Source organism: Anguilla rostrata, chromosome 11 (assembly GCF_018555375.3).
Source record: "Anguilla rostrata isolate EN2019 chromosome 11, ASM1855537v3, whole genome shotgun sequence".
Taxonomy (NCBI): domain Eukaryota; kingdom Metazoa; phylum Chordata; class Actinopteri; order Anguilliformes; family Anguillidae; genus Anguilla; species Anguilla rostrata.
The window spans coordinates 39,189,166-39,204,733 of record NC_057943.1 but is presented as its reverse complement, the minus strand read 5'-3'; the positions used below and the strand labels follow the sequence as shown (position 1 = coordinate 39,204,733).

The 15,568-nt window shown below is 42.8% G+C and overlaps 1 protein-coding gene across 1 annotated transcript; it reads right to left on the bottom strand.

Annotated features, from left to right (window-relative positions):
* Positions 1-10,539: 10,539 nt before the first annotated feature.
* LOC135234906 (probable transmembrane reductase CYB561D1) lies at positions 10,540-15,555 on the bottom strand. The gene is made up of 3 exons (XM_064300004.1): positions 13,630-15,555; positions 13,343-13,380; positions 10,540-11,363 (listed from the first exon to the last, which is right to left on the bottom strand). Exons 1-3 carry the CDS (start codon positions 13,787-13,789, stop codon positions 10,857-10,859), a joined length of 705 nt encoding a protein of 234 aa, XP_064156074.1. The 5' UTR covers positions 13,790-15,555; the 3' UTR covers positions 10,540-10,856.
* Between the last annotated feature and the right edge of the window lie 13 nt (positions 15,556-15,568).

The window sequence follows — 15,568 nt, the reverse complement described above, 5'->3', positions numbered from 1 at the left end:
CGTACCGAGAATGTCCCGTCTAGCCAAATAACATTTCGGAGATGTTCTTTTACCCTGTGAGAATGTTGCGTTCTTGTGATCTCTTTGCGTCACAAGCACGTCTTTAAGATGTTTTCCTTTAAAAAAAATGTACAAGTGTGATCTGGACCTAGTTACGATATAGCTGAAAAGCAGTGGTTTGGGAGTTGGTAAAAAAATTTTTTTAAAAAGTTGCTACAGTATTGTTATTCACCACCACCATTGTGTGAAACGCTGCAATAACATTTTGTGCTAGCTAGATTAACAGTGTATGCTTGATATGGCCAACACAACACCTTCCCTGGGTCAACAGTCAAATACTTCATGACTGAAGGGGAAAATTCAGGTCCTGAAAGTAATATTTTGTTCCACTCATTTGCTGATTAGCACAATTCCTTAGCCATGAGGTAGAAGTAATGAGTGAGATCAGCAGGCTGAGTTCATGAGAGGAAGAGACACGAGGCAGGACTTTTACTTGCTTTTCGAGCCCAGGTCCTGGAGAGCCACAGGGCCTGCAGGCTTGCATTGTTACTCAGCACTTAAGTGATGAGTTAAAGCTGCTGCTTACACCTCTGACTCATCTGCCCTGGTTTCTCGGGTCTGAAGTGGTTGCTGATCTACAGATGAAAACAAGAACTGACAGCCATGCAGCTCTCCAGACCCCTGTCATAAAATGCCATGAAGTGTTTGAAAGTTAAATAATTAACACATGAATGGCATCTAAAGTACTAAGTGGTTCTCAAGATGAATTTACAGACAGATCTGCTTCTGAATCCATAAAAAATCTGTAAGACGGAATCTGATGTAGTATTTCCAAGAGGAAACACGAAACGCAAATCCAAATGACTGGATTTGTTCCGGGTCAAGTATGGTTGTACAAGCCAGCGGGGCAGTGCGGTGTTAACATGTGAACTAGAACAAGGAACTGCTTATCAGGGTACCCCACAGAAGCTGACAACAGCCCCTCAGATTCGAAAAGCTGTTTCCAGATCAGGTGTCGCTGAAAAGCTCTTCTCGCGTGGAGCCCAGACCAAGCTGGGGTGAAATGTGCATCTGAAACACTCTTAACTCTTTAGCTGGCAATAGAATCTGAGAACTCGCCTGCGGTTCCCAGAGAATTGTCAACAAAAATAACAAAAACAAGTAATCATATGAAAGAAGAATGGTTTAAATATCAATGAACATAGATAGTTTTTTTTTGACAGTGATCTGCAGTGATTTCACTGGTATCAAGGGTTAAAGTGTTTCAGATAATTATTTTACCCAGTTATGATCCACAGCATTATTAATTAAAGATATTTACATACAGCGGTGGTAACCAACTCTTCCTGGAGATCTACCATCCTGTAGGTTTTCATTTCAACCCTAATTCGGCACACCCGACTCTACTAATTAGCAGCTCAATAAGATCTCTAGCTGATGAATGAAGTGTGCTTTGTCAGGATTAGAGTGAACACCTACAGGACGGTAGATCTCCAGGAACAGGGTTGGTTACCACTGACATACAGCATATCTTTATGCTCGCAGGTCAGTGTACCCTGGGTGTATAGAGAAAACATTGCAGTTAGACAGTTTGTCCTCCTGTGGTAATTACATTACATTACATTACAGGCATTTGGCAGACGCTCTTATCCAGAGCGACGTACAACAAAGTGTATAACCATAACCAGGAACAAGTATGACGAACACCCTAGAGAGAAGTACCGGTCCAAGTGCAGGGAACAACTGCATAGTTCAACTTGGACCCTGAAGGTTAAACTGATTAACACTAACACAACGAGAATGGCAACAACACAGTCTATGGAAAAAATACAAGCAGTAGTTAAGACAGTTAATGCACCTAAGTCAACTACGAAACAGCTGCCTAGTTACAACCCTAAGCTTACAGTCATTTACAGGGGGGTAGGGAGGGATGGGGAGAGGTGCAGCCTGAAGAGGTGAGTCTTCAGTCATCGTTTGAAATGGGTCAGTGTCTCAGCTGTTCTGACCTCCACGGGGAGGTCATTCCACCATCGTGGGGCCAGAACAGACAGGAGACGTGTTCTGGAAGTGCTGGTGCGAAGAGGGGGAGGTGCCAGGCATCCTGAGGTAGCAGAACGGAGGGATCTGGCTGGCATGTAGGGTTTGAATATCTTGTGGAGGTATGCTGGGGCTGATCCCTTGACTGCCTGGTATGCTAGGACCAATGTTTTAATTAAACAATAATAATTGTTCATAATTAGACAACCTAATGCTCTGGCTCCCAGCCCCGTCTTGGTACACGTATGTGACAAGTGTGGCAACTACAGGGCAATACTACTGTGCCTACTTGCCAAATGAACTCAGCCCACGCTAACCCAGACTCAGCACTTAATTATGATACACCCAGATACATGGTATAAATATGAATCCTCACTATCCTGATCGACTAATAATTGTGCATGCGCATCTTGTATATACGCCGGGGTAAAAGTTCTTCTCACTTCACGAACACGTTCATTATAAACACGCCTAAATGTAGGCTACCTCTGACTTCTAAAATGCATTCCAAATTCTACAATTACGAACACGGCAGCTAAGCTGCTACACTACATTCCAATGACATATCAAGACTGCTCTGAAACTGCGCAGTTTTTCCTAAAATTGCTGGACTCGTTTGACCAACATGTACAGCGAATGTTTGCGAGAGCAACGTAAAAGAATTCCCGCAATTATTATATTGGCATGCGTTGTTTCGGGTTTTTGTTAGCCAAGTCATGTGACCGGCCAACTTCAAACTATGAAACACCGACTGTAAGGTATTCAGCTTCAAACTTGTATTCGCTACGTCTTGTACATTCAATGACTGCCCGGGTCTCAGGACCGTTGTATTTCGTGGGCTTCGGGGATTTTTGGTTAACATGACACTACACGGAAACTGGTATTGGTGTAATACGCAATTGTAGCACATTAGCTGACTGGCTAAATGTCACTGCCCAAAGGTGATGCACAGGCTGGGAGCAGGTATTGGTTTAGAATCTAAGCAGTCTCACCCTGCAGTGCATTTTACCCGTTAGGCATTTGGCTCTTAAAAGGAATGGCTCCATTGGACATGACAGTATTTACCTACAATTCGACACTTGTCTGTCACCACGTAACCTACACTGCTCTCCAAAATTATTAATATCATTGATAAACAAATAAAACTTCATAAAATAAATCATACACGTACTCAGCTATATTTTAAGTCTCAAATGTGGAAAATTTAATAATGATTCAATGGAATAGACCAAAATTATACATTTATTTCCCCCAGACCCCCACCCAAAAAAGTCACAACTAAACCCCTTTCAAGTACTTGTGCTGCCTTCACAAGGGTAACACTACTCAGTTATCCTCCGTAGAACTATGTAATTTCCATAGAATTATGTGATTTGTTTACGACTCAAATAAACTTAACAAAGAACCCCAGGACCAACAGGTGCAAAACAACCCCATAACATCAATATCTCACCATAGATAGGCAATGATGTCCTTGTCAGCATAAGAATCCTTTGGCACAAAAGCCACCACTGACATCCATGGCCAAAATGCTGAACGTTGGTGCCATCTGGCATTAACACCCAGTTCCAACTGACGTCCCAGCACTGATTAGAAAACTCCAGATGCTTGTTCTTGTTCATTGCCTTCAACAGAGGTTTAGTTTGGCAACCATTTGGTTGGTGGTGGTGCCGAATGGTAGATCTGGAGACTTTGAGTCCCCAAGATGAAGCCAAGCTTTGTAGATATCTGGCTGAGGCTCTTTTAAAAAGCAAAAGAAACACGTGGATAACATCACATGCACCTACAGTCCATGAGTCTGCTTTGTATAATGGACTAATTAATGATATGAGATTGAATGTTGATCTTTGAAAGTGAATTTGCCGATTGTGATGATTTAGTTTATTAAGGTGGGACCAATTAGCTGTTAATTAGTGTAGCAGGATAAACAGAAACATGGTCGGTTTATCGATTTTATATACATTTGAGGTTATTCAATTCAAATTTATTTCTATAGTGCTTTTTACAGAGAACTGTCATAAAGACCCTTTACAGAGTAGCAAGGCAAGAGCAAACAGAGCAAACACCAGACCTGAACCCCCAAATAGCACGTTCATAAGGTAAAAACTCCCAGTGGGGAAAAAACCCTTGAACAGTCATTCTGTTTACTACTTCTTTAGTAATGCACCTTGATTGGCTGGAAGATGGCCACACTTTCTCTGATATTAAAAACTGATGTAGGACCAGCTTTCTCAAATCTAATCATACATCTAGACCAATATATGAAAAAAGTGGACAGTTATCTTGGGCTCAAGATAGAATGTTCTTAATCAAACATCTCTGGCAGATTAAACAGAGGAAAATGTGCATTTTATAAATCACCTTCAACCAAGCACGTTTTCCTTTGAAATAACGACTGAGTAGAATGCAATTCCTGCACAGATCACCCAATATGGATGCAAAATACCCTCAAATTAAAGCAGACAGCTGGCACTTTAATTCATTGTTTCATTTCAAATCCAAAGTGCTGGAGTACAGAACCAAAACAACACAAATAGTGTCACCGTTTCAATGCCGTCACATTTAACAGTAGATATGGATTGATATCGTTTTACTGAAGAGTTTGTAAAGACAGGCTTGGTAATCTATTGTTGCTCTCGGGGCATCTGGGCAGTGAGTAATGTTGGCTGGGTACCGTGACGACGGGCAGTCTCCGCTCAACAGCCGCACCTATTGCATCACTTACCCGTGGCAGTAATCTGAGAAGCATGGGCCCGGTGCTCGAGCACGTTACATTATGAATCACACAGAATGAGGAACAGGAACCTCAGTCTGTATTCGCAGCGGTGAATCACACGCGTATACATATTCATTAGACCAGGGGCATGTGTCATGGAGCAGGATTACAGAGAGAGATGGATGACTGCGCTGAGTAAAACCCGGAGCGGCTCTTTTCACTTCAGTCCACGTTCCCTATGGGGGAGGGTTCCGGGCTTTACCTGGCGTGCCATAGGGTATGCAAGTTTTTGTTTTCACTTTAAAATCAGCACCCAGTTCAGGTCCAAGAGACCAGGTGAGGTCTCTACCCAGACAGCCAGCGACTCTGTGCCGGATCTGCAGCGGCAGTGCTGACTTCGGGCCAGAACCGGCACAGAGTCGCTGGCTATCTGGGCACGTATTCATCTAATTGAATTGATCGATTTGGCGTAACGATGAAAACCAGAGGATGTTTACAAAGAAAACCAGCAGACCCCGCATCACTCCAGGACCAGGATTTGGGGCCCTGTCTTATCCAATATAAAAGCCCACAAGAGCTTATGCAGATGAATGAAAATAAGGGTCTAATGAAGGATTTCATTTGATAGATTTTTTTTCATTCGTCTGCTACAATTCAGTGTGGGCGTAAGCCCATAGGTCAGATTCGCAATGCAACTAGCATACAAATGGATCTCCAGGAGTCTGTGTTGTGGAATAATTACCATGAGATTTATTGATGTGATTTTGTTTTGAAGGCATTTCTGAAAACTGAATAATAAACGGTAATTGGCGCCATCTAAATGCTGGATATGCAACTGCGATGTTAAAATGGCAGACCCTTTTATGATCATGATGCCTCGTAAGGATTTTCACACTGATGCACTACTACCATCTAGTGGTCTTTGACCATATAGCATTTTTCCTTCTCTTTAAATTGAGTGTTTCCAGCTGCCTTGCCAAAATAGGAAAAGGTAAACACGTGGAAGATTACATGCCATCAACAGTTATACTACAAAAGAACCAAATATTAGCGGGAGCCAAGCATTTGTCCTTGGATGTCCTGAATTTATTCTAAATCTAAACTGGTGTCATGATTTAGTGACTAAACAAACTGTTTAACCAGCGATGTGAACCATCTTGCCAGGTAGGACAGATTATGATTTCTCTTCAGGTGTGCCGTCAGGCAGGGACAGCGTGAAAAATCTGAAACTTTCGAATCAGTCGTAAATTGTCTGTGAAAAACAAATAACATACACCTATGCAAAACAGATCAGTCCCAGCTGTTCATTCACACACATGCTCTAACGGTTCTTTCCTTTTTATCTTTTACACTGCTTTAGACACATGCCTACTTCTGCCAAACTGTGGCCCCTCTGTTTACTACATGCTCGTTTTAAAAGGCAAAGTTGGGGATTTTCCACTGTTTACAGTGGAATATTTGCATTAGAGAAAGCATCCATTACATCCAGTTGCTGCTGGCGGCTCCTTTCTCTAGCTGACAGATGATTCTGCCTTGTTAATGTCTCACACATTCATTGATGTTTGTTTTTTCATTGAAGAGGCCTATTGCCATCTTTGGTTGATTTGTCACACTGGAAATTGGGCTAAATAAATTAAATCTGTGTGCACTGCACCACACAGATACTGTCACACTCATTTACTCAAAGGCGTGCTTCTCATAATGTGCATCCGACATTCCCTCCAATTTTTCATCATTTTCCTCTCCCCTTATTAGGTCAAATATTTAGCCAATCAGTGATATGATTGCTCACTTTACTGTGCCTTTCAAATGCTTACCTGGAGGATAAAGATTGAAACTGAAGCTTAAATCCCCGAGGGTCATGTGACAAATTGATGGCCTCACCCATAACCAATGACATGCTGCTCAATTTACACATGCAGAAAAAAACTTTAGGATTGAGGATTACAGACTATTCATGTCAATACTCAACTTTAATCCCAAGTCACAAACCATACCAAACCCACCTAGTCTGCTGGTTCTCACTGCCTGAATACCATTTCTGTTTCTTATTGTTCTTCTCCTTCTCATTCTTATTAATAATAATAATAATAATAATAATAATAATAATAATAATAATAATAATCTATTTTGTACTTTATCATAAAAAGCAGCCCGCAGTGAATTCATACATACATGGAAAAAAGAAATAAATAAATGCAAAACGGAAACAATTAAAGTAGTATTAAATTGTATTTATTAAGAACATTCCACTATTGAGACCTAGTAAGCCATTACATCACCATGGCCCTGAGGAACCATCCACTGTTATAACTTTAATGCCACTTGTGCAGGAAGAGAACATAAAAATGGCACGAACTACGTGTTTATAAGATCACCTGTAAGCACTTTCATTGCACACTATCAGGACTTATGTTCACAGAATCCACACGTGAGAATACTATCCTAGCAGCCGGAGAGAATAAATCACATGATTATAAACAACCAAAGTGTGGTTTCCCTGGTGAAGTAACTCCAAACCTCTAACCCTGAATAACATTTCCCCATTTTAAAAGGAGCCAAATTTAAGCACCTCTGTCTCTGAGAAACTGTGCATCAACTAACAGAGCAGGTTCGGAATGGAGAACATTAAGGCATCCCCCAGATTCACACATCAACAAACACTAAAACACAGAGAAGACTTGCTTTTGCTCATTCTGCCAGTAAAACCTACATTTGTTTAAAGACCCTGTGCAATCAAAATCATATTTTTTTTTACTGATTACAATGCACATAAAAAGTGAAAGCTAATAAATGCAACAGCCAGTTTTATTCAGTTGAGATTTAAAAAGTTATTTTTTATGTTGAATGCAACAGCTATTGTACTGTCCAACACAGAAGGCTTTGGTATTGGCCATTTTGATACCACCTTTCTTGCATAAGCAATAGGGGTGTAACCACTGTTCATTGGGTGTAAAGATGCATTAATCTGGATTAGTTTAGGCTATCGGTTCAAAGGGCAGCAATTCAAACATGCAACATTCAAAAAAAGATCCATATTATTACAGGCATTTAGCAGACGCTGTTATTCAGAGTGACTTATATAACTTTTTTAAATATATATTTTACATTGCATCCATTTATACAGCTGGATATATACTGAAGCAATGCAGGTTAAGTACCTTGCTCAAAGGTACAACAGCAGTGCCCTACCTGGGAATCAAACCTGTGACCTTTAGGTTGCAAGGCCAGCTCCGTACCCTTTATACTACACTGCCGATATCGATCATAACAAAATATTTAAATGTGCAATCTTACTGCAGTTTTCTCTCAAGCAACACTGCCAACATCACTGTTTACATTTCTGACTCAACCTCATCACTCTCGCTAGTCACGTTTTCCCTTCTGTTAAACGTGACATCAGTAAGTTTTTGCACCCTCAAGCTTTTTTGGTTGCATGTATACGTTGTAACAGGATGATCAGCTGGATATTGATTGTCCCTTACTATGTCAGATCATTTTGGATTGTATCATACCAAAATCTGTGATATTACCAAATACTGAGCCATTGCCTGAAGAATCGAAATCGTATCCTATCCTGCCGTGGTGAAGCCTAAGGTTTACACCCCGAGTAAGCAAATGGACTGCATTTATACAGCGCTTTTATCCAAAGCGCTTTACAATTGATGCCTCTCATTCACCAGAGCAGTTAGGTGTTAGGTGTCTTGCTCAGGGACACTTCGACACGCCCAGAGCGGGGATCGAACCAGCAACCCTCCGACTGCCAGACAACCGCTCTTACCTCCTGAGCTATGTCGCCCCACAAGTAACATGGAGCTTTACATTTAAGCCAAGAAGTGCTGCAACCCCGTAGCTACTGGTCAATAAGTAAACCTTACGTTATTATTCATGGCAAACAGTCACACTGCGTCAGGGGTACATAGGAGAATTTTTTTTTAAATATTTAATTGTATTCAGTTGTATTCTTTTTAATGTCTTTTGTAGTACTGTGCTTGTCTTTTGTGAGTATATGGAACTGTTGGCACGACGACGCAAGACAAATTTCTGAGGAATTAGACAAAGTATTATCGTATCGTATCATATGTCAGACCCCCAGCCCTCATGTATGGTCATGACATACATCTACAACGAAAGGAAACTGTTATTTTACTGCTTATAAATTTGAAGTAAGTACACATCTTCATCTTGTGGCTTCATTAACACTTCAAGTGCAAGGAAGAAATGTATTGTACAAGGTCTTTAACTACATCTTGTGTGACTTGTACTGTATTTACTGACTGGTTAATCTGGTGAACTATACTGCCAAAAGGACAATTAAGCTGTAATTCCTGTTACAAGAGTGCTGAGCAAACACTGTGCTTCCTCGTGTGGATAAGGGACAAACACAGCACTCACTACAACTGGGTGTGGAGGAGGTGTGAAATCACAACATTGCACAGCTTTTAAAACTACAGCCATCCTCAGAAGAGCAAACAAAGCAATGGAACAAGCAACAGGTTACCTGTATCTTTCAGGAAACAATCCCTGTTTCTTTAGTTTGGAAAGTTCCGGTTTTTCAGGGGGAAAAAGTAAAGAAACAATAATGGTGAAAATTTGGCTACACAGGTATGTATCATTTAAAGTTGATGACTTCATAGATCTCAGAGGTGGGTAGTTTTACATCCAATATGTCTTGCACAGTGCTTTGCACAAAATATATGTGATTTTTCAAATTTTCCCTGATTTATGAGGAATTATAGACTTTCAAGCCTTACATGAGTCAGGACTTTGGTACATTGTGAGTATGAACACACAAGCTTCCACACTCTGACAGCTGACAGTGGGAGAGAATGTTCGGCAATAAGGCTAAAAACTAGTGGCCCACAGAGTCATTGAGGGTCGAAAAATGAGAACTTCCTGATTTATCAGGAAAAATCGCACTTCTGTTTCTTATGCGCAGTCTGACAGGCATCATTCTTTCAGTCTCTCAAACCTGTCTACAGAAACGGGGACCGAATGCCAGCCAACCTCACAATGGAGACAAAAGCCTCCTGGACCAGGCCGTGCGAGGACCGGCGAGAACTGCCTTTCAGACAGTGAGCTGTCTTCTTCTTGGGTAGGTAGGCCCTGGTGGTCTGGTTCTTTCAGATAGCCATCTTCTTCTTGGGTAGGTAGGCCCTGGTGGTCTGGTTCTTTCAGATGGACATCTTCTTGGGCAGGCAGACCCTGGTGGTCTGGTTCTTTCAGATAGACATCTTCTTCTTGGGCAGGCAGACCCTGGTGGTCTGGTTCTTTCAGATAGACATCTTCTTCTAGGGCAGGCAGACCCTGGTGGTCTGGTTCTTTCAGATAGACATCATCTTCTTGGGCAGGCAGACCCTGGTGGTCTCGTTCCTTCAGATAGACATCTTCTTCTTGGGCAGGTAGACCCTGGTGGTCTGGTTCTTTCAGACAAACATCTTCTTCTTGGTAGGTAGGCCCTGGTGGTCTGGTTCTTTCAGATAGACATCTCTTGGCAGGTAGACCCTGGTGGTCTGGTTCTTCAGATAGCATCTTCTTCTTTGCAGGTAGGCCCTGATGATCTGGTTCATCACCACCAGGGCGGAGGAGGAAGCAGGGACACGGGGTACAGAGCAGGCCCTCACCGTTGCCTGGAACCAGTCAGTGTACATGGCCAGCATCACTGTGGCGACGGCCAGCAGGTAGGCCACCAGGCCGCAGGTGGTGTGGTAGAGGCGGAGCCGGGTTGGGGAGGGGGCGGGCAGCGGCATGTTGGGGAAGAGCAGGCGCAGTCGTGTTTATAGGCCCTGGTGGTCTGGTTCTTTCAGATAGACATCTTCTTGGGCAGGCAGACCCTGGTGGTCTGGTTCTTTCAGATAGACATCTTCTTCTTGGGCAGGCAGACCCTGGTGGTCTGGTTCTTTCAGATAGACATCATCTTCTTGGGCAGGCAGACCCTGGTGGTCTGGCTCTTTCAGATAGCCATCTTCTTCTTGGGCAGGTAGACCCTGGTGGTCTGGTTCTTTCAGATAAACATCTTCTTCTTGGGTAGGTAGGCCCTGGTGGTCTGGTTCTTTCAGATAGACATCTTCTTTGGCAGGTAGACCCTGGTGGTCTGGTTCTTTCAGATAGCAATCTTCTTCTTTGGCAGGTAGGCCCTGATGATCTGGTTCATCACCACCAGGGCCGGGAGGAGGGGAAGCAGGGACACGGGGTACCAGAGCAGGCCCCTCACCGTTGCCTGGAACCAGTCAGTGTACATGGCCAGCATCACTGTGGCGACGGCCAGCAGGTAGGCCACCAGGCCGCAGGTGGTGTGGTAGAGGCGGAGCCGGGTTGGGGAGGGGGCGGGCAGCGGCATGTTGGGGAAGAGCAGGCGCAGTCCGCACGCGGTCTGCAGCGCCGTGACGACCAGCGTGCCCACCCCCAGGACGCTGTGCCAGCTGGCCAGGTGGGGGCGCTCCGACACCCTCTTACTGGCCACCATGAAACCCACGCCAGTGGCCCCGCCCACAACCACCAGGGCCTGCAGGAACCAGTGCAGCCGCACCCTCCCCTTCCGAGACTTGAAACAAAATGGGGAACTCTCCGCTGAAAATAGCAGAATCCCCTCTGTCATACACAGGCAGAACTGAGAGCGGAAGAAAGAAGGGAGAAAGGGAGGGAGAGAGATAGAGAGAGGGGAAGAGGGGGGAGGGAGAGGGGCACAGAAAGAGAGAGTGGGAGGGAGAGAGAGAGGAGGGGGAGAGAGAAAGAGAATGGGAAGAGAGATATTTAATGCAGGATTCAATGAACATTAACTTTGACATTCAAAAAAAAAGGAAAAAAAGAAAGTATTATTGTATTCCTTAAATAACACAGTTTGGTGAGTTCAGCATTTATTTGTATGTTAAAGTGAACCAAAAATGTTCATTGAAGACTATGACCTAAATCCAATCAATATTTGTCCTTAACTTTGAGTCAAAGAAATGTTTTTTCTTCAAAAATACGAGTTAAAATGGGTGATTACTGAATTTTGTGAAATCCTTTGTTAAGGATCAAAAACAAACGCTTGCACATAATGAGTTAAATGAGAATCCTGGGCTAAGAAAGAATGGAAGTAACTCTCCAAACCATGGAGAGATATCAGCGTAGATTTACTTATGCGAAGCTACAACCATGAGGGCACTGAATATTAATAGCACACATTAATAGCTCACTCACTGGGATTCATATAATCCTCCCGTTGCCATTTCAGTGACAAACGGGCCTCACATCTAACGCATGTGTATGCACATCTGCAAACATGTACACTCTCACACACATGCACACATGCATATAACACACATGCATGTAACGCATGTGCACGCACATCCGCAAAAACATGCACACTCTCACACACATGCACACATGCATATAACACACATGTATGTAACACATGTGTATGCACACCTGCAAACATGTACACTCTCACACATATGCACACATGCATATAACACACATGTATGTAACACATGTGTATGCACATCTGCAAACATGCACACTCTCACACACATGCACACATGCATATAACACACATGTATGTAACACATGTGTATGCACACCTGCAAACATGTACACTCTCACACACATGCACACAACACACGTGTATGAACATCTGCAAACATGTACGCTCTCACACATACACACATGCATATAACACACATGTGCATACACATGCGTTACATACATCTGCAGACATGCACACTCACACACATGCACACATGCATATAACACACATGTATGTAACACATGTGTATGCACATCTGCAGACATGCACACTCTCACACACATGCACACATGCATAAAACACACATGTATGTAACATGTGTATGCACACCTGCAAACATGTACACTCTCACACATACACACATGCATGTAACACACGTATGCACATCCGCAAGCATGTACACTCTCATACACGCACAAGCACACACACACACACACACACCAGCTACATTAGTTTATGCGTAAGTGGAGAGTGTAGGCTACCTGACAGTGCTCCTTTACACCCTCAGCCCTTAAACTTGAGCAAAATCTCAGTGTCTGTCCGCGGAACAAGGCCCCACCGAGAACATCGCCATTTGGTCTGTTCATAATTCATGAGCAGATGTATAATTCATTTCCTGTCTCGGCGCATCACGTCAGACACGAGAAGCAGGAGCCGGCTCTTTAGCATCGCCCGGCAGGGGGCGCCTACACCGTAAGCGCGTAAATATTTAAAACGTACAGGGACCGTAACGACATTACACGGCCATCAGCCGCACTAAAGCAGCATTTATAAGAGCCTTAAACTAATGACAATTAGAGATTCTTATAGCCATGCTGGTGACCAGTCGCAAATCTAATGACAGACAGCCAGCGAGTCCTCTGTCCTCTCTTAACCTTATGCACAGTGTCAGCGCAGTTCACTTACCAACTTATATAATTGACCTTAACTGTGTGTGTGCGTGTGTATGTGTGTGTGTGTGTGTGTCAACACCCGGTAAAGCGTCATTCTTATATGTGAGTTGCTCAACAGTACAGAAAATACTGGACCCTAAGCGATTGTGTGACTGGAATTACAAGTTTGGAAAGAGTAAGGAAACTTACAGAAATGGACATACACACGGGGTGCCAGGAGAAGAAACCTAGAACAGCAAAAAGCAAAGGGGTTAGTGATCCAAGAATACACCAGCGTCACAGCATATGAAACCACTTCTGCTTTGTCAGACACGAAAACCTATTTGATCTTCATTCAATCCCGGGGTGAAATCTCGAGCTTGCTGGGTATAGTGAAGGTTTAGTCTGCTATTTACAATATCGTAGTCAATCAAGCTTATATTTTAGATGTGAAATGCTTGAAAACATGAATAAACGTGAATAACAAACCAACTCACTTGTTCCAGGTCGTGACAGCAGCGATATTAAAATGGTAAACCCCAAGGCGACGACGTGAGCAGTGATCGTTGCGAGCCTCCGCGTCCACACATACATCCAGAATTCATTACTACTGCTCTGGCCCTCGCCCACCGGGCTGTACGGTATATCTATTTTCATTGCTTCAGTGCTGCGATACTGCGTCTATTAACTCGCGCTTCTATGAAATCGTCAATATAAGCGTACAGCAAAAGCGTCTTTATCATATCTCATTTAAAAAAATAAATGTCAACTCTTATCCAGTTGACGTAGCTGTCTGAAGTAAATGTACGGGTTTACAAAGTTTTCAAATTTGCTGCTGAACTGCATATTACCAATAGCTACAGCTGTGCTGGCTATAGCAGCAGTCTACGTAATAAAGTAGCAGTAGCGAGCTAGTTACCGTACCTGACCAAACCAGCTTGGTAGGTAGCACGAATACGATTTATTTAGCACAACCAGCCATACCTAAACGGCTTCGTGTGTTCTTCACGAGCACTCGCCGATAATTCACGAGCTGATGTTATTTATAAAAACTGCCTCTGATGGCCTTGGGGATCATTTCCCTAAATTTCCTTAGACCAACACGTCACATGATTCACACCGCCAAGTATGAAACTGCAAGTTTCCATAACCCTCTACACTTTGGACTCTTAATTGTGTTAATTAAATGTAGCAGTAATCGGCTAAATAGCTTAAGATCCAGGTTTTCCTTGTCTATTTTGAATACGTGAGGTTATAAAGCACTCCGGAGGCATAAATTAGGCTACTGGCTGTGCTGGAGTCCTTCAGCGGAGAACTTTTCTCTTCCTTCACCAAAACCTACCTGACCATCAGGTGGCTTTTGAATGTAGGCTAGCCTACTTCCTGGAAATGACAGAAAGATTGTGAGTGGCGCGGGGAAGGACTGACGTCACCCTCCGGACTCTTCCCTATCGCCGACATTGCTACGCTCGAATGCGGTTTCGCGTTGTATAATCAGGTCCTAAATACTTTACAAACTAAAACCACCATGCTCGTCCACTTAAATGTTTTCACACCCAACGAAACAGAAACGTTAAATCTGAAACAAGTGCTCATACAACACTTCCGCTGGCTGTACCCTACGCTGATAAATTAACGCAATTTTAAAGACAGAAGTGCTTTCAGAAATCGATTTCCCCTCAAAATAAACAAATATGACAATTAACGATTTAAAGACAAAATATGTACCACGAAGTGCAAAAAGAAAATCTTAATAGGCATAGATGCACTACCATTAGGCTATTGATAAAGTATGTCATATCACTGAATTATAGTTCATTTCACTCAGAATCCCAAAATGACCAAATTTTTAAAAAGATGCTTGCCAAATGCCTCTGATTCGGTTTACTATAAATGACCCAAGATGGGAAGATGATTACGTGTTTCTTTTCCTCTGACCTATACGGTTTGATATACAAAATTTATTTTCAGGTAGCATTCAAATTGTTTTATCGTTGCGGAATAAATTACATGAAAATGCATCTGAAAAACGTGTTTAAAGGGAACTCCAACGACGAATGAAAATGTGGAAATAACCCACTCTAAACAAATGAATTTGCTGTACGTTGGGAGGGATCAGGTTTTACTCAGTGCAGTGATACCGGCCCCGGGCATGCTGCTGACGCACATTACATTACGCATCGCAAAATAAGAAGGGCAGGGAAATGTACGAGATCACTTCGAAAGCCAAGAACTACTAAATTGGCGGTTAACTGTATATTACCTTTTTAAATCCTCTAGAGACGTAAAAATAGTCTTAAATGGTATATTATTGACCATGTTAATTTGTTTTCAGGTTTATGTTTATTCATAACAATATATTTCTGAAAGGCAAAATCGTTGACATAATTGAGATTCTGGGGGGGGGGGGAACTATGATTGGTCCAAATACTGTCA